Here is a 19480-nt window from a genome sequence, read left to right on the forward strand (position 1 = left end):
TGGATTAGGATCCATTGCAGTATGTAGTATGCATAGATCTGAAGAGAGACTGTGTCTATACTACAGATCTTAAGCTAATCTCTCCCTTTCCTGAAACTGGAAGGATTCATCTTGAAATGTAGACTCCACTGATAAACACTGTCCTCAGCTCCTCTGTTTTCCTCTGCTGAAAAGGGAGACCAGGAAAGGAACAGCCATGTCAAGTGGAGGGGAGATACAACACTGAGTGATGTTTCCCTCCAGAGTCATTGAGACTCTTAAATGAGTAATGTTACTACAAGTCTGTTCCGCTTTTCATATGAGCTACTTTTTGTGAGTTCATGACTTGGAGTTTAATTTGGAACTTGAATAAATCTGTGCGCATTATAGAGCTGGTTTTAATGGTTATCCTGATGTTGAGGCCTAGTATATTGAACTGAGATCCTTCCAGTAACCTGTGGCACAAACGACTGTTAATGTCATTAGTGTAATCTCTTCATGCACAAGCCAGATAATTAAGTGTAGGTCACTACTGAGCACTATAAATGTGCTGCTTTGAGTGGTCTTCAGTTTGGTCACTGTGGAAAGCTAACCTCTCTCTTATTGCTGCTTCTGTTATCTAGTGACATGGATTGCCTGACTCTTTCTTCCCTTTGCAGACAGTACGATCTGCGAGAGAACAGCAAACGTTCAGAAGTCCTGATAGACCTGACAGAGTACTGCGGGCAGCTGGTGGAGGCCAAATGCCTGACGGTCAACCCCCAAGATAACAACTACTTAGCAGTAGGGGCAAGTGGACCCTTTGTGCGCCTCTACGACATACGCATGATCCACAACCACAGGTAATGGCAACTGGCTTTTCTGAGCCTTCTGGGCAGACGTGAGTGGTACAGAAATCTCGTCAAGGCTCTGGTGGGAAGGGGGAGTTGCAATGATCTGGCACTTGGGTGTCTCACTGTGAAGTTTTTACCAGTGTTTTCTATCATCCCTCAGTATTTTTGATCTGTGTGAGTACACTGGGGTGGTGTACTGAGGCAGGCTTCTGACTGCACAGCTGTATAGGCATGAGGCCTTGCCCTCGTGGTGAACAAGAAGTGTCAGAGCAGATCAGGCTTCCAGCAGTTGAATGCTGTGAATATAAGACTGTTCTTCTTTCTGGCTAGAAAAAGCATGAAGCAGAGTCCTTCAGCTGGAGTACACACATTCTGCGACCGACAGAAACCCCTCCCGGATGGTGCGGCACAGTACTACGTGGCAGGTATTGGGACCTGTGCTGGGGGTGACTGATGGGACTTTTACTTAATGCCTGACAAAGCGGAGTTCTACCCATCACACAAAAAAACACTGCTGGGAAGAGTTCTCTGATACAGGGGAATGTTCCATGGAATTGCAGTTTATTTCACTTCTATGCTGTGAATTCTTGCTTATGTTACCTGCCCACTTTCCCTGATTTGGCAGTGGTGTTGGGTGAAGCTGGCCTTACTTCTTCTTGTCTAGCGTAAATGTCTTTTTGTCACTTTTATTGGAAAGTCAAGGATTGGATAACCTGGGCGCTATAGGCTTTCTCCTGGAACTGGTCCCAGCCAGGCTGCTGTTCAAAATCTTTTTGGCACAGAAATGGCTTCTCCTCATCCTGCAGATGAAGAATCAGCGATGCAGCATCTGGGCAATCCAGATGACGTTCTTCTCTAGTGCTCATTATTTACTATCTTTTTTCCCCAAATGGCTGGGTTTTTTAAAAGTATCTTAGACCAGCACGTTCAGCAGACCAGTTTTGACAGTCTTGCTTCTGATGAGTCCCGCTAGAGGATTTCTTAGGTCCCCTGAATTGGTCATGTAACACATCTGCTGTCTGAAGCAAAAGAACCTGTGTGTGAGCTGAATGTTTAGGAGCCTTGGTTTGGTTGTGCTAAGGGCTTTATTAAGGAAACCTGATCAGAGGGTTGAAGATGGAGGTATTTGTTGGCAGATGGCCACAAATCACAGAAGCCAAATCCATTGTGAACCCCTAAAACTGAGATTTGCTGGGTTCTGTGGACTTCATTGTTAGCAAGCTAGTTATAATCCAGTCTTCTCTTCATATGGAGATAGCCTTGCAGAATTGGTATCTAGAACTTGTAAAAAGGCAGCTATGCACATCTATGTGTTTTGATGGCTGATGGAAGGATTCAATAAACAGCAGTAGGAAATGGAAAATCACCTAGGTGCATGCTCTTCATGACATTGCTCTCCTAACAACCCCTTGTAAAAGGGGGCAGCTGGGGTAGGACAAAGACAATGGTTACTATTTATGCTAATACGTATGGACCCCTGCTCTCCACAGGGCACCTTCCAGTGAAGCTTCCGGACTACAACAACCGGCTGAGAGTTCTGGTGGCCACATACGTCACCTTCAGTCCTGATGGCACTGAGCTCTTAGTCAACATGGGAGGGGAGCAGGTAAGAAGACAGCTAAAGTTAGACAGAAAGCTTTACATTCGGTTGTGCTTGTTGGGTGACCATACGTTGTTGTGCATTCTTGAAAACGAGTATAGCGACTTCTCTGTGGGTACTATAATTGATTTTAAACTGCTTTCTGATTCATTCAGACTAAATGCTTGGTATTAGGGATTTATTTGTTATGCTACCACTGATCAAACTTGAACTGCATTCTGTTCTGGTTTTCCAATTCACATTTCATTCTCTGGAAGAGGAAAAAACGAGTTCTGGAACTGACCTTTGCTGACCTAGAAAAGATTTCATAACTCATTCTTGAAACATCAAACTGCTTCTGTAATAGAATCTAGTGGATAAGGAACTTAAAGAAGCACAGGCCTTCACCTGGAATATTGATTGCTTTAATTTGAAGCACTGGGTGATATTCATGGATCTTTTGTAAAGCCAATCGGTGAAATGAGAAAATCCTCCTGACAGCATTAATCAGCATGGATTAAGCAGGAACTTTGCTTGTGGGCAGGTTACTCTGTGGTTGTCCTCTACATATCTCTTTCTCACACGTGCACTCATTCCCTTTAAGAGAAGGTGCTGAGTTAGATGATTGGAGGTCTGATCTGGGCTGTCAATACCTGTAACAGTACAGTTTTAAATTAGGGCTTTGCAGGGCTGCTTTCGAAGTTTCTCAGGAAATCCTGGTTTCATCTTAGAGAGACTTTGCCTTGGTTTAGTGTACCGCCTCTTTTCTGTCAATAAATGTTTGATTTCTTTGTGATCACTGTGTTAATTAAGTAGTTAAAATATCTTACTGGAGTTGAAGCTTTTTGAGCAGGTTGGTTTGTGGTCAGGTCATCTTTTAAGTTCTGTAGGTGTGGAGAGGGCTTTCTTATCTCTTAAGACAAGGCTCCTATTTCTTAGCATTATTCTTTCTGAACCCAGTGCTGGAATGGAACACGCCAGTGGTACTGCTGTCATCCTGTGTGTTCCTGTCTATAAACAAGATTCCTAGTTAGAAAATTGGAAATAGAAAAACACAAACATGGAACCATATACCCATCTAGCCCTGTTTTATTTCTGTGACTTGAGCATCTACGTTTCACTGACTTTTTTTGTCTCATTCTTCATTCCTTAGGTCTACTTGTTTGATCTAACATACAAACAGCGACCATACACTTTTCTCCTCCCAAAGAAGTGCCATACTTCAGGGGGTAAGTGTGATGCTGTCGTGGAAGTCAGTGGAAGGCAGAGTGAAATTACGTACTACACAGCTCTTTTTTTCAGGGTGCAGCCCAGTCTGGGCAGGAAATAGGAAAATGAAGTAGGGCATGGCTGTTACTGGGCTGTTTCTGCAGTGCAGTTCATACACCAAGTTCTAAAACCCTTCTACAGAGTGACAATACATGTGTCTTGAGAGGAGAAGCAAGCTGTTGAGAGGTCTATGCATGTATACCAAGGAGAATGCTTAAAGCTGTGCATAAAGGATAAAGTAGACTTCATAGAGTGGTTGAGGTCCTGGAATCCTGCCTTCAGCTAAGGGGGAAAACTTTGTGGACAGGTGTGGAATTAGTAGATATTTTTTAAACTTACTAGTAAAATGTAGAATACATCTGTTAACCCCTTATGTACCCATTAAGAAGGAGACAGAACAATCTTTTCCCTAGTCTAAGAATCTGGCCTGGCACTAATATCCCTCCTGGTGGTGAGATAGTTGAATCAAAGTCATTTATTTGATGAGTAAGTATATCCAAAAGCCTTTTTATTCTTGGCCCTGTCTCTTACAGGGCCTGTTTGTACACAGAAGTTGCAGACAGTACACAGTGAATTGGCTATAATGCTATTCCCTGGGCAGAGGCTGACTCTTATCAGGGAGTGTTCCCTGCTCAGCCCCTTCCCTGTTCTCAGAGCACTCTGGCAGAGTTTGATCTGTGTACTCAGTGCGCCTTAGGCCTTAATCTAACACTCACATCCTGGTAGCAAATATAGGCCCTGCCTGCCTTTCTCTTCAGTCTTGAATGCATGTGGGTGATCTGTGCTGTGGTATCTGGTGAGGTCACGCTTTTAATGGCAGGACAGCGTTTGAACAGGCTCACAGTGGTGCAGTTGCTGCAAACGCTCCACCCTGTTGGGCACAGAAAGTTCAGGCAAAGGCTGTGAAAAGGTGGTATCAGTACAAAGGCTGAACTTCGTGTGCATGCATGTCTCTACACACTGAAATCTCTGAGCAGTTCAGTAGACTGGTTGGACAGTGTCCCCAGTTTCCCAACCTGTGAAATGGCTGCAGGAGCACTTCCAGCTGCAACATAAATGCAGTTTGTAAAAATCTAAGCTGAATGTTTTCTATGGAAATGGCAGATGATGTGGCTGCACGACCTTCAGAGGATTACTTCAGCTTGTAATGGCTCCTTGAGCAGTAGGGTAAGAAAAGAACAAAAGGAAGAAAGCATCTGGAATTCCTTTACTGGATTCCTCCAGTGGTTCTACTCATCCTCCTTGTTCTATTAAATGTTCAACAACTTAGCTCTATGATTCTTTATCTGAGTGAATCTGGTGATCAGTCCGGTACTCTGATTATGGCCTAGACTCAGTCTGAAGGCAGTTCAATTCAAGCTGCCCTCTGTGTGTGTGTGTGTATACTTAGTTCTATGTGTATCTAGTTTTCTGTTCTAGAGTTGTATTGTGAAGGATACTGCGGAGATTTTGTAGTAAATGTAAGAAGGCAAATCAAATCCAGGTGGCTGGAGGAGGTGGGGCATGTGGAATCATGGAAGTTTTACTTCTGCTCTGAATGGGGCTGTGGCATTGGCTTGACTCCACTGTAAAATAAAACCCTTAAGCTTCAGATGTTAGTTTGTGTAATCTACATTGATACTTAGCATGGATTTTCTCCCCCCCCCCCCCAACTTTCAGAAGTGCAGAATGGAAAAACCTCTACCAATGGAGTGTCAAATGGCATCCATCTCCACAGCAATGGCTTCCGCTTGTCTGAAGGAAGAGCACATGTGAGGTAAAGGGACAGCTCTACCTGCATGAAAGCTTGACTGTCAAGTGGCCTCTGTCCTAGGAGCTGTATTTGCTTCTGGTGTGGGGGCTATGAACAAGTCAGATCAGGCAAGAGCGTCCTGGGAGAAACGTTGTCCGTGAAGTTTTTTTTTCCCCTTTTACAGTGAATTACTATGGACAAAACTAAGAAATTACTTTTCAGGCCTGGAAGTAAGGTATTCTTAGTTGTCCTGAGTGGTTGTTACTTCCCAATCTGCAGGAACTGTGTCTTGATAAATAGGAGAGGCTGTCAGGTTGAAAGAGCCTTGCTTCCCTTTGCCAATTTTTTGGGCACCTGCCTGCTGCAAACTGAACTAAAGCAGCCAAAATTGCTTCACGACAATGATGCTGGAGTCATTACTCCTGCAGTCTGCATGTGAGCTAGGAATGGATGGAGAGCCCTCTTCTGTTGTTCCTACTGCTTGCTTTCCTTAAGAGCAAAATGCAGTTGGGGCGAAGCAGAATCAGGCTTGAAGCACATCTTGCTGACTGTATTTCCTCCAGCTGATGAGACATAGTTAAAAGTCAAGACACAGTTGCTTAATACCATATATGGGTAGTCTAGGTTCCACCAAAGTCACTTTGTTGAATGTTTTCAGCTTGTTTCCTCTAGATGGCCCCTCCACCACGGCAGCAGAGATGTTGGCTGGAATTTGGGGTTGCTGAGCATGGGCCTTGTGCAGCCCTGTGAACTCGGATGCTTGGTTTCCTTCTGAATTTGCGTTCTGTTATGCGTTGCTAAAAAAGGATTGGAAATGTTGTTTATGCAGTCAAAGCAAAGATATATTGGTGAAGTCTGAAGGATTAGATGCTTAAAATACCTACTGTTCAATTTTGAGTATGGGTCGGTATATAAAGAAAAGATGGAAACAGTCAAATGATAGTCAAAAAGAAACCTTCTTCTTAAATTCAGGTTATTCTGGTTCAGGGTCTCTTCTCCCTTTTTCTGAAACTTCTGGTATTAGCTAATGCTTGCTGGGACTTGCTAAGCTAGAACAAAACACTGCAGATTTTTAACTGGAGTTAACAGAGCATTAGCATGTGAGACTTACCTGTGCTCCTTTCTTTCCCTTCAGTCCCCAAGTGGAGCTACCTCCATATCTGGAGAGAATCAAGCAGCAAGCCAATGAGGCCTTTGCTTGCCAGCTGTGGACTCAAGCCATTCAGCTATACAGCAAAGCAGTCCAGAAAGCCCCCAACAATGCCATGCTGTATGGAAACAGAGCTGCTGCCTACATGAAGCGCAAGTGGTAAGGAAGCAGAGAATATTAGAGAATTTAGTGTCACAGGCACTGCTGGTGTCTGACGTCCGAGTACCACAGATACCTTGTTGTCCACTGCAAAGCACCTGGCTTCTCTAGATGCAGAGCAGGGTTGGGGTTATTGGATCAAGCTGTAAGTGGGTCACCTCTGGTACAGAACAAGGGGATTGCACAGCAGCATGTGTCGGAGAAATTACAGCCACAGATACCACACAGGCAAGCACAGCTGGTAGTAGCTCATCATTTTGCCTACTGGCATGCTGAGTAATGTTCCGTTCCTTTCCTGTTTAAAAAGACACCAAAAATCCACTTCTGAGTAACAGCGTTATGAGTGTCTCTAAGGGTGTTTGTGTTTCTTTGGGTAATTCTGATCTGCATTAGAGTATGGCTCTAAATCTGCTGTCAGCAGATGAGGTAATGGTTACTATGCTTTATAACTTCATATCTCATGGTATAAGATTGTTGTAGGACTGCCTGGAGTTGCTTTGGTTGCTGCTTTATCCAAGTAACTAGTACTGCAGATAGTCAGACATGACCTGGTGGTTCCCATGTCACCCCAGCTAACCCACATTCCCCTTGGCTGGAAGCAAACCTCTCTGAGGGATCTGGGGAGGTGGCAACTGGTGCCTCAGAGTCTGGGGGAGGTTCTGCTTGATTGTTGCAAAATGTGCTGTAGCCTCTGCAGTAGGTAATGTCTTCTCTGACCAATAGCCAAAGCTGCATCTGCAAGATACAGCTGAGTTATTTCAGTATCTGTCCCCTTGAGCAGAGTAAGACTGAGTAGCATGACTTGCCATTAACATATTTAAAATAGCTGTGGTCCTTCATCTACATTTGCTTTGTGAGGATATCCTTCTCCTCTCCCTGCTGAAATCCCCAGTATGAATTCTCCTATCTTCTTGCCAAGATAAAGAGCAGCCAGCAGTTGTTGTGACTGTTGGTAACTGGCCTACTGGCTGTTTTGCAATAGCAGAGATTTGGGAGCTGCCTCAAAAAGACCTCAGTGTTCAGAGGGAGAAGAACAATAGGTTGGGATTAAGGAATGGAAGACAGAAGCTGAGTGCTGATCTCATGAATGACATTTTTCTTATAGGAATCGTTTTTCCCGAAGGATGTTGGCAGATCTGAACCTTTCTGTGTGTCAGCTAGTGCTTTGCTACAGTTTTCGGTAGCAGGAAGATGTGAAAATATATGCACAGTGGGTTTCTGTGGCATGCAATGATTAGAATTTAAATAATACTGAGCTGATATCTTCTCAGGTGCAGAAAAGACAGGGTACTTTTCTGCTAGAAACAGCTACTGGTGTATGGTAGAAGGTGGCTGGGATGTCACTGAGAAGGAGGATGAAGCAGTTGGACAGTGACCCACACTGAACCATCATGTGTCTTCACGTTCGGAGCAGGAACAGCTATAGGCCACCCTGCAGAATAGTGCAGGTCTTGCTTTGGCCTTGTTCTCTGAGTAACAGAGAGCTCTAGAAAAAAGGAAGGTCTGTAATTTCCTAGCCTCCCCTTGCTCATATCCCTTAAGATGCTACTCATACTCTGCAGCACTTCTAAGGCTGTCCTTTTAAAATTTGCTCATAAGAGCCAACTGCCTCACTCTCCAGATTGCTTTTAGCAGTCTGTGTTGACAGTACTTAGCTGATTTCTAGTTAGACCATTTTTGTACAAGCTGAGTCAAACCTGTAACAATGGGAGAAGTCAGTGCCTGCTTTACATCTCAATGTTTACATTTTCACACCAGTCTATTGGGCTGTCTGACGCTGGTAGTTGAGGGTGAAGGATTTTTGAGGGTGGCAAAGCAGCTAATAGCCATCAGCTCTGAAAATGCGAGACACATACAGGTAACTTGCATTCCCTCTTTCTTTGAATAAAAGTGGCCTGATGCTGTGCATCCAGCCTTCTGGATTGACACAGACACAGTGCTGCAAAGACAGCCCTCAAGAACCATGTTTCTTCTGCTCTGCTGCAGATCTCATGGACAAGGCACTCCACCTTCTGTACTGTGCTAGCAAGCTGTAATATGTGGCCAATATCCTTCTAGATGGGAGGGAGCAATAGGATGAATGGTTTGCAGAACATGCTTGTGGCACTGAATAAGTGCTGCTTAGCATGTAACCCAAAGATTTGGAGCTCCCCTTAATGAGTAGAGATCCAGGAGCACCTCTTCTCTGACAAAGGCTCCACATGATCTACAGCTGTCACCCTGTGGAAGGTACAGGGCAATTCACCCCCTTCCCCTTGGGGCTGTTTCAGACTTTGGTAGGTGCAGTGCACATAGGTTACAGGTGTGAAACATTTTTTTTTTTTTTTTTTTTATTATTATTATTAGCTGTCACATGGAGACTCAGCACTCTCTTAAGGCAGATTGTGGTGCCTCTGAACAGTTTAGGCTTGATGGTGGTACACCAGGCATGTCAGTCCTGGCTGACTTCTCAGCCTCTGTCAGTCTGAACTGAATACCAGCATGCAAGGCTTGTCAAGTCTCTCCTGCTTCCAGAGCACAAACAGAGGCATTCTTATTGCACAGCCATGGAGCTTAGGGAAATCAAGCGTAGTCTTCAGTAACTGTAAATAGGATATAAATATCCATTATGATGCCAGTCTGCTATAATGCTTATTTCTAAAACTTAAAGGTTTTTCTTATAAAGGTGAGAAAAGACTACTGCTTTAGATATTTGTCCATCAGGGCTATGAAGTGTGGTGGTTCTGTAGCTCCTTCTTGAGGGCTACAAGTGGCTGTGACTGTGGGCAGGGAAACATGCTGCCACGCTGTGCGTCCACAAAGGGGCACGCGTGAGCTGCTGTGTTCCGAGGAGACCCTACTCGCCTTGCAGGAGAGGCCTTGTGTCTGCTTGGCCAGAGGGCTTGTGCATCCTCCATCTTCAAAGGACTTCCCTAAATGTGTTCTATCAGTGAGCTCTGCTCTGTCGGATTTAAAATGGCAGGTCAAGACTTGCTGGGCTTCCCTGTGTGGTCACATTACAGGGCTGCCTGTATACGTGTGGAGGTGCATTCAAGAAGCTGGGCTTGGTCAGATGGTGCCCCTGGGAAACAGCAAATGCTATTAGTATATGAGCTTGTGGGGTGTCTGCTTGCATAAAGAGAGCTGGAAACAAGCAGCTTTGGAGTGAAACGAGGGCTGGGAAACAGCAGTGGAAAATGTGTACTGTTTCTGCTTGGGCTATCTAATCCACCACTCCCTTTTCTTCAGGGATGGGGACCATTATGATGCTTTAAGAGACTGCTTGAAGGCCATATCCTTGAATCCATGCCACCTGAAGGCCCATTTCCGTCTTGCCCGCTGTCTCTTTGAACTCAAGTACGTGGCAGAAGCACTGGAGTGTCTGGATGACTTTAAAGGGAAGTTCCCAGAACAAGCACATAGCAGTGCCTGCGATGCATTAGACAGAGACATCAATGCAGCCCTCTTCTCCAAGAGTGATAATGGTGAGTGCCAGTGTTTGGTGTGGTTCTTCAAGTTTATATTAAAATCTAATGATCAGACAAGGAATTTTCTCTTTAAACCGCCCCTCTAAAGTAAAGCTCTAACTTCTGAGAGAGATTGATTGTTACCGTGCACAAAAACTGGCCTGGGCAAGTTCTTTCCTTGTGCCTAGTCCTGGTTTGCTCCTGAGCAAGAGTATGGTAAAAGGAGTCTGATGTACCCAGGAGATAATCTGGAAGGAAGCTTGTGCTTCTAAGCCCTGCTCCCTACTGGAATTGTCCTTAACTCTTCTCTAAAGCTGTTGGGGTCTCCTAGAGTGCTTTCTGTTTGCTGAGAACATGTTCCTCTCCAAATTGTGATGAGGGAAATCTGTTGTCTTTCCAGCTGAGGACAAGAAAGGGGGTGGCCCCATCCGGCTGCGAGCCACAGGCCGCAAGGATTCCATCTCAGAGGATGAGATGGTGCTGAGGGAGCGCAGCTACGACTACAAATTCCGATATTGCGGCCACTGTAACACTACTACAGACATCAAAGAGGCCAATTTCTTTGGCAGGTATGTTGGCAGAGCGTAACAGGGATGCAGGACAGGAGTGTGAGCAGCAGCAGAATGCTGTCTTCCATTGGATAAAGCCTCATGCATAGCCCCATGTAACTGTTCATAAAATGATGCTGACACTGGTTTTCAGGGTTGAAAAAGATGGCGGAAACCCTCCTCCTTGTGTGGCTGCATGAATAGCTGGTTCAGTAGCAGATCCATGGAGGACCCAGTTGGGCTAGCATTTCAGAAAAGCCATTTGGGATTGAAAACATGAATCCTGGGGATGGAGGGAGCCAACACAGAAAGCTTTATCTGGATCCATAAGCATGAGGGGTGGCAGCCTACTGATTATAGAAGCCAACTGAGATTCTCATGTCTGCTAGAGACTAGCTTTGACTCTGAGCTGTGATCTCCAGTCTCTGCTCCTCTCACCCTAGCAACGCACAGTACATAGTCAGTGGGTCAGATGACGGCTCCTTCTTCATCTGGGAGAAAGAAACCACCAACCTTGTTAGAGTGCTGCAGGGAGACGAGTCGATTGTGAATTGTCTCCAGCCTCATCCCAGTTACTGCTTCCTGGCTACCAGCGGCATTGACCCAGTTGTACGACTGTGGAATCCTAGGCCAGAGGTAAGAGCCACAGTAAAAGACTGTCTTGTCGTGAGATGTAACTCACTCAGCTGGTCTTTCCTGTTGGGATCTCTTGAGAGTTGCAGCAGCAGTAACAGCCCCTGTTTGGTCCTAGCACTGCCTTGCTGAGTTCTTTCCCTTCTTGTCTTGCAGAGTGAAACCCTTAATGGGCGTGTGGTAGTGGACATGGAAGGTGCTTCCCAAGCTAACCAGAGACGAATGAATGCAGACCCGCTGGAGGTGATGTTGCTGAACATGGGGTACCGGATTACAGGACTGACCAGTGGTGGGGCTGGAGGCTCAGATGATGAAGACAGCTCGGAGGGGCAAGTCCAGTGCCGGCCCAGCTAAAACAGAACTGCCTCTCCTTCCTCTAATTGTTTGGCTGAAAGGGAACCTAGTTTCCTTGGTCCTGAACTTTCTCTGATGAATGACTGCACTGTTTCGCACTATGCACAGAGTAGGACAAGCTGGCAGGGGCAGGAGCGGCCGTCTCTTTAAAACATCATCACCACCTCCTCCTTCTCCCGTCACGCTACTGAGCAGCATGTCAGTGCAGTCTGAGGTTTGCCTTTAGTGGAATTTAGTCCCAACAGGGGTCTTTGAGTTGTCTGTAAGCAGTGTAAGCTGGTGAATTTTTTTCCAGAGCTGCTGTATGATCTGGTATAGAGGGATGTTGCCTGCATTCATGCATTTGGAGAGAGGATGTTAAATTCCTGAATAAAATACAAACCTAGGGCGCAGGGGTTATGGAATGAATTTACTGCAGTGATCTTGGTCTTGAAAGCTTGACTCTGCTTTTGTGCTACCAGTCTGTCTAGAGGCCCCTGGTTTAGGGTTGTTGGCCATGAAACACCTGTTTTGTCCCATAACATCTTTCTTCTGGCTTCCATCTCTTAACACGTTGTCACCAGATGTAGCTGTGTTGTATTGAGGACTGGATATTGCCTGTCTTGTCCCTGGGCATCTGTCTTAGTTGCTCAATCAGTGAAGGCACTGAGTATGTGCAGGTCAACAGGGCAGGATGTGCTTGCCCAGCTCTGATACTTTCTTCTGTGGTCTGTGAACCCACGGAGAAAGGTGACAGCAATGGGAGCAGGTTTGATCAGAGACCTAGGGCTCACGTAGCTAAAGCTACTGGGGAAAGGGGCTGGTAACAGCACTCTTTCAGAGCTTCTCTCTCCATTTCCCAGAATGTGCGTAGCTCTATTCACCTTCTGCTCTCTAAGTCACCTGTGTTGGAGCTGAGAATGTTGCCACCATGTATACGTTGCAACTAAAGGTTTGAGCTTTTAGGAAGCAGCATTTTTGTGCAGTCAGCTGCTCTGTCTTGGCTAAGGTGGGCCTTCTTTGCCTCATTGTTGGTATAACATCTGATGGATTAGTGGTCCTCTCAGGAACCCTCGTTCCTCTTCCCGCTCTCCACACACTGACTCTGGCTGCAAAGCCCAGAGTACAGCTAGAAATGCAGCACTGTACTTCCATCCCTTCCCCTCTCATGTAACATGCAGCCCTGTTTTTCCCTCTTGCAGTTGCCAAATGCTAAATATCAAATAGATCTTACACAGCTGTGCTACAACCGAATCCGAAGAGGTTGTTTTTTCTAGGACTATCAACTAAGACCAAAGAGCCCCTGGAGATCCTAACTGCTCTGCGCTGTCTCGTATCTCTTACTGCTGAAGGTCTGAACATGCTAGCCTTGGTCCCAGGGGTGTGAGATGTGTGTCTGGGAGTGTGTGCGCATGTGTGTATGCTGCATTAGGGCTGTTCTTCCATGTGGTGCAATCCCTGGTCTTCCTGTTCCTGCTGTGGAAAGATGAGAGGCCTCCCTTTCCTTCTCTGGCTGCTTCTGGCTGCCAGGCATTGATGAGAGAGACTGCGCAGTGCTGGCTGATCAAGGTAACTGGCTTCCTCTCCCTTCCAGAACAGTCTTTATGAGATGAGTGAGCCTTGTGCAGGAGGGAGAGAGGTCACAGTCTCGTAGCTGGCAGCATCTCTCCAAGGACAATGTTCCCTGCATAGAGAGATCCCCCACACTCCCCTTGTAATCGCAGTGGAGCTAACTGGGACCTGATCTCTGCCCCTCAGACAAAGATGTCCATCTGCTCGTTCACACGTGGGTGAAACTGAGCCTTGGCGAACCCGGGCTTGTGGGAGCATGCCCCTCACTGCCCAGAAACGACTGGCTACCCTTGTGCTCTGCTGAGCTGTGATGGCAGACTCGCGCTCCATCTTCTCCTGCTGAAGCAGAGCTCTCCTGGGACAGATTGTCACTTGGCTGCTGAGGGCATGTTTGCTTGTTCTCATTGCAGTACCAGTGCATTAGATGTGACTGCTTGCTCAGTTTACCTGTTTGGTTGTGTACAAGCTCCCACACCCCAGGTGTACCCCGGCACTCAATGCTCTTCAAAACCCAGAGACAGCAGAAAATTCTTCTCACTTGGGTGGCTTTTTGACATGGTCTGGCCTTTTCTTCTTTTTTTTTTTTTTTTGCTTAAGGCTTTCCTACTAGACGCATCCTCTTTTTTTTTTTCTCTCTTCTCCTCCCACTCAAACTTTTTTTTTCAGCTTTCAGTAGACAATGTCTGCAGACTTTGATTTTTAAACTGGGAGGCTGAGATAGAAAGCTCTGAAGAGAACAGACCTCTCCCTCCCCATTCACCTTTTGCTGTGGCAGCTATTTTTTGTTGTTTTTACCCTTGTGAGACAGTGCAGCTCTTTTACCTGCTAGTTGCAGTGTGAAAGCTACAAGATTCCCTGCCTCTGCAGTGGATTGCTTTTTTTAATGGCTGCTTTGGTTAAAAAAAGATAAATAATAATGGGAGAGAAGGAGAGAGAAAAATCTTTCTGCTTCTAGCCCCTTTTCCCCTTGTCGTGGGCAGATTACCTGCTTTGTTGCTTGTTAATGAGGAATTTGTATTTATTGGTGAAGGAAGAAACATGCTGGGGAAGTAGGGAAAAGATGTTGCTTTATTGACCTCTGCTGTTTACTTCAACCCCCTCTTTGGGAAAGCTTCTTCCTGCTCTTTCTGGTTAACTCTTTCTAGCCTGGGACATGCAGGGATGCCTCTTTTATTTTTGTATTCTAGCAATGGGCTCTCCGTTAGGAGACTCTAGGATTCTCTTAGTGTTGCAGTGATCATTGCTTCTCACTTTTTCAAGTACTAAAGATGATCATCTCGTAAACTTTGCCCCTGCAGTTGTAGAGGTAACACACAAGCCTTACTGCCCTCATTAGAAGGAGCAGAAAACTTGTTTCTCTGGTCCCTGGAAGAGAAAGGGTTAAGCAATTAAACAGTTCTTTGTTCTAGTTCTTTCTTGGTGTCATTTTGTTTGGGGGATTGTTCTGGCTTTGTTCAACCTTTCTCCTCTATGGAGGTGGACAAGCGTGGGTGGGGGGGTGGCCTGGTTGGGCTGGATGTTGTCTATTCAACAGTGCTGCTTCTTGGAGAATAGATGCCCCAGTAAACTTGAGTGGGAAGGGGGCTGGGGAGCCCAAAACATGGCTTGTAAGCTGTGGCGGCTACTAAGTTAGTGCTGATGTTAGTTTGTGGAGATGTGGGAACTCAGATCTATCAGTGGACCAAGGGCTGGGGCTGTGTTTGGGAGCAGAGTCCGCCTCTGGCTTGGTTTAGAGCTAAAGCTGCAAACGTTGGAGTGAGGATGAGAATGGCTGCCTGGGGCTTGCTGGAGAAGAGAGAAGTGATGCACACGTCTTACAGAAAGATGAATGGTGCTGTAATGGAGTTAGTTTCTCTGAATTACGTTTTGTCAGGGTGGGGAGTAAAATTGATAAAATCCTCATTGAGCTCCTGCTGAACCCAAGGGTTAGAGGTGAGTGAGGGGGAGGCAAAAAGCTGTGTAGGGAAAATTAACCCATACTTGCCTTTTAGCTCTTAAACAGTAAATAGCCTCTTGCCCTGAGAAGCAGAGCCCTGGTGGCTTAGGCTGTGGGGCAGACCCAAGGTCACCTGCCTGAGTCACCATGTTACTGACCGATCTTCTGAGACCTTTCCGCTGTCAGAAACAGCGCACTTACTGCCTTAAAGTGTCTCACACTCAGCGTGGTGTGTTGGACATCAACATTTAGACCCAGAGATGATCCCTTGCTAAAGGATATCACAAACTCACTTTCTTCTCTGGGTTCCTGCAGCAAAACCTCCCAAATACTTTCCTGCCCTCCAAGCTGCAGAATGCCAGGCCTTAAGTAAGAGTTAGAAAACCAGTCTGCTATTTTCAGAATCCATTTGAAGTCTTCCCTTAAAAATTCCCATTGGACACCTTTCAGCTGAAGGCCTTTTGAGGCCTCTTCATTTCAAATCCCGTCTGATATAAATTATTGCTTTAAAAGACAGCTCTGCTCTAACAAAGCAATGTGCATCCACAGCTGGAATTGGCAATCAACTAATTAGGTCAGATCTTGGACTGAATGGTTGGACAAAGAGGAAGCATGGAAGGGGAAGCTGAGTGGTTGAATTGTGGGTGGAAATGGCTAGAAGGACCCAGGAAATGAGTTTTATTTGTAATTTGGGTAAGGGAATTGGGTTGAGGAGGGAGAGGAGTGATATGCTCTGGGATGTGGGGAGAAGAACAATCACAGCCCTACTGATGAGATCACTTTTCTTGGATGTCACAGTGCCAGGAACAAGTCTGCAAAGGGCTCAAGATGGCTGCTGTCTCTGAGCAAAATGGGAGCAGGATGTCGGAAAACTGCCTGTTGTTGTTGCAGTGAGGAATTCAGTCCTCTGCCTGTTATGCTTCTCATAGCTTGTTCAGGCCTTGCTGCTGCAGGAGATGAGACTGATCGGGACCAGCGCCGGGGCTGGCAAGGAGAAAAGGTGGGCCTTTTTGTGGATTTCATAGCTGAGAAATGATTGTGACCTGCACTTGGCTCTTTGAGCGCTTCCACCTTGTGCCCCTTGTCCCTGAGAAACTGGTGGCTTTTCCTTTAAACATAAAAGTTGCCCTGTGGGTTGGCTGTGTCAGTTGGAGAGGGAGAGAGAAGGAAATGCAGCTTTCAAGTGACAGGGAAGCAGAAAAGACCTGAAGGTTAAAGCCGAAGGGTGAGATGGCTTAGGGGCATTGCTTTTGGGGTGGGTGGCTGAGCCTGCGTATGTTCTTTCGCTTGTGAGTAGCACCATCATCAATACAGATGAGAGTGACGTTTCTGGTTCATGCTGAGCGATTAGAGGCTGTCAGATTGCAGCAGGCACAGACCACAGGAAAGGAACAACAAAAACGCAAAGCAACCCACCCCAGCATCACCTCCAGGGCGGGAGAAGGACGCCTTGGTGTCCTCCATCAGCCTGTGCCTCGGTGACATTTTAAATAGACTCCTGCACGCGGTGTTGCCTGCTGCTGCCTCGGTTGTCAATGTCAGAAGGGGGAGGGGATCTCTTCCTTGAGTGGTTTGGTCCTGGCAGTCCCTGTAATGTTTGAGCTGTCACAACAGGGAAGGTTCCCAAGGAAGCCGCTTTACTGAACAAGAGCTGGCTGGGTGCCTGCTTCTTTCAGGCTCAGAGATGAGCCGGGGTAGAAAGGGGAGGTAACCAAATCCCTTCCAGGCCGAGCTCCAGCTATAGCCATGGTGGCGTGTGCTTGGACAAACTAGTGTGCGGTCTGGGCCACTTCTTCCCAGAGCGGACAGGCTCTCCTCTCAGAAGGGCTCCGCGTCTCCAGGGTGCGAGTGATGCATTGGCACCTGCAGTGAGTAGGCAAAGATCGTTGTCCTGAGGACGTTTTGGGCTGATGGGAAGTAGAGCTGCTTCCTTGCTGACAACAGGAGAGAGGAGCCATCGATGGCAAGTCGCTGGCACAAGTGGGAGTGAAACCTTTTGTTTCTTGTCAAATGAGAGATTGCGAAAACAATGATGGCAGGATTCCTGCTCTGTACATCGATCCAGTCTGGTAGTCAGGCAAGATAGCTGCAATAAAAAGCCCGGCCTTTAATTTTATGCATGGAGAACTTCTTACCTGCTCTCCCGTCCCTGTCCATGTGTCCCCCTCCCTGCAGTTTCTTTTCCAACTGCAGCTATTTTTCCCTGCTGACTTCAGGTGTTTTGTATTCTGCTTAGATCAATAGCAGTAGAACAGCAGCAGCTTTCCAGTTGTCACTAGGAAGACCCTGCTGTCAGCTACAGCTCACCCGTTTTCTGCCAGTGCGGTATTGGGGATGGAGAGCCCTTCCGCTTGCCTGACAAACACAAAAGAAAGCTGTGCAGTACAGGAGTGCTGTATTGATTTTTTTTTCTTTGTTTTTTTTTTTTTTCTTTTTTAAATCCAGCCTGGGGAAAACGGTGTTCTTCCTGTGCTCCAGCAGCTGGTTTGCCTTCCTGCACTTAGTTTAGGAGAGAATAAACTGGGCTGTCTGAAATGCCCCCTGCCCACGCGGGAGGGGAGGGTGTGAGGTGGCACTGCAGGGAGATGCGTCCTGCTGAGGCTGTCGGTGTCATCCTTGCTGCGTGGCTTTGCCAAGGGAGCTGGTCCCTGGTGATACGCTGCTTAGCAGCCTCTGATACACAAGCAGGAAGAGCAAATCCATTGCCTAATCCGACAAACGCGCCAGGACCACATTAGCTGATGCGAACATTGGCCCCTATTCATAGATTTTTAACAATCTCTGATACTTACGTTAGCCTGGAGCAAATCAATGCAAGTATTTTTCTTCATTGAACAAAGTGTTCACTGAAACACATACAACCTTTGTGTGCATCTTCCATCCAAAGTGCCAAAATAGGAAGTGTCTGTTGGAAACCAAAGCACCAGGCATGGCTTTGCTCTTAAGGGTGTCTATATTTCCTCGGCTTTCTCTCTTTTGTAACTGGACTATTTTGTGAATTCCCTCACCATCAGATTCCGAGGAGCATGATCTCAGGCTCTTGATCAACTCTTGATGCAGTGACAGGTCACGCTGAGACGATGCCCACACTGTAGCTTGACGTGAGCTGCTCTGCATGAGCACCTCAGTTGATGGCTCTGCTTCCATCCAGCTGCCTCTGAAGCAGCCCTCCTTCTTGGAGGGGCTGTCCTAAAACATGGTCTAGACTAGGAAATAAGGTGGGATGTTAGATGATCTCTTGAGGGCTCAGTAGAGGCAAGGAAATGTAGCCTTCAATGCATTACTAAGCTAGTTGTGTTGAAGCCTGAGTACTCATATGACAAGTTAGCGTGTATTGAGGGCGGGTAGGCCACCTCCGCACTAGACTGTTAGCCAATGCTTTCTACTGCCATACTGGCAACTCCCGACTGGTGTCCCCTCTGATGTGCCTCTGCTGCCGGTAGAGGTTATGGATCTCCTGGGCTTTCAAGCTGGAAGCTTCCTTAGTCTAAAATTCAGTGAGCGTGTTAAGTGCTGTTCTGTCCCCAGAACAGAGAATACATTGATAAATGTGGAAGGCTGGGCTCAGCTTAATTATTGAGCAGTCAGGTAATGGAAAGCAGAACGCATAGAGATAAGTCTTTGATGAAGGAGAGAAATTTCAGTAAAAAGTGGGGTGGTTATGTGGAAGCTGTAAGTTTGTGATGACTGTTGGGAACGTGGCTCTTGCCATTAACAGGGTTTGCTAATACCAAAAGCCAGCACCTTCTGTGAGCAGAGTGCTTGGCTCTGCATTGCCTCTGCTCTGTGTGAGGAGGAACCCAACCATGTGCAGGAAGGGGCCAAGACTGTTTTATTAGCAAAACCCCTTGGCATTACACAGCATGATGCCACAAACTGTGCTGGAGAGCTCTGGTAACTACAGGCCTTGAAGGGGAATGCAGCTCAAGGCCTCTGTGTGAGGAGGAAACGACCAGCTTCCAAGGAAAGCATGGAAGGATGCGAAGAGGAGAGTAGGGGCTGGATGCTTGGCAGCTCTTCTGCACCTGCTGGGCTGAATGTCCCCGTCCTGGGTTTGCTGGGCTGGGGCAAGCGATGTCCTCCCTGTTCTTCCCACTAGTTCAGTGAGTTGTCACTCTGTATTTTGCCGAGTGTGTTGTGGTGGGTGGAAATATGGAATAAACATATTTCTTCTTCAGCTTTCTCGTGTAGTTTGAATTAAACTTCCTAATAAAGCAATTGTTATTTTTCTAATCTGATTCTCCATTTGTAAATGCTGTTCCTCCCCTTGCAGTCCCTTGACCGCAGTCCCTTGACCGCATCTCTCTCAGG

At 46.5% G+C, this 19480-nt stretch overlaps 1 protein-coding gene across 2 annotated transcripts in view; it reads left to right on the forward strand.

The window, feature by feature from the left end:
- Positions 1 to 19402, forward strand: part of WDTC1 (WD and tetratricopeptide repeats 1) — a 32304-nt gene extending 12902 nt beyond the window's left edge. For both annotated transcript variants that reach the window (XM_069803242.1, XM_009929818.2), the window contains exons 7-16: positions 639 to 821; positions 1143 to 1237; positions 2303 to 2418; positions 3545 to 3620; positions 5320 to 5416; positions 6528 to 6701; positions 9930 to 10165; positions 10548 to 10716; positions 11139 to 11331; positions 11485 to 19402. In XM_069803242.1, the coding sequence (XP_069659343.1) occupies positions 639 to 821; positions 1143 to 1237; positions 2303 to 2418; positions 3545 to 3620; positions 5320 to 5416; positions 6528 to 6701; positions 9930 to 10165; positions 10548 to 10716; positions 11139 to 11331; positions 11485 to 11682 (1537 nt within the window). In that variant the 3' untranslated portion in view covers positions 11683 to 19402. The remainder of the gene's footprint in view (positions 1 to 638; positions 822 to 1142; positions 1238 to 2302; positions 2419 to 3544; positions 3621 to 5319; positions 5417 to 6527; positions 6702 to 9929; positions 10166 to 10547; positions 10717 to 11138; positions 11332 to 11484) is intronic.
- Positions 19403 to 19480: the final 78 nt, after the last annotated feature.

Source organism: Haliaeetus albicilla, chromosome 16, assembly GCF_947461875.1.
Source record: "Haliaeetus albicilla chromosome 16, bHalAlb1.1, whole genome shotgun sequence".
Classification (NCBI taxonomy): Eukaryota; Metazoa; Chordata; class Aves; order Accipitriformes; family Accipitridae; genus Haliaeetus; species Haliaeetus albicilla.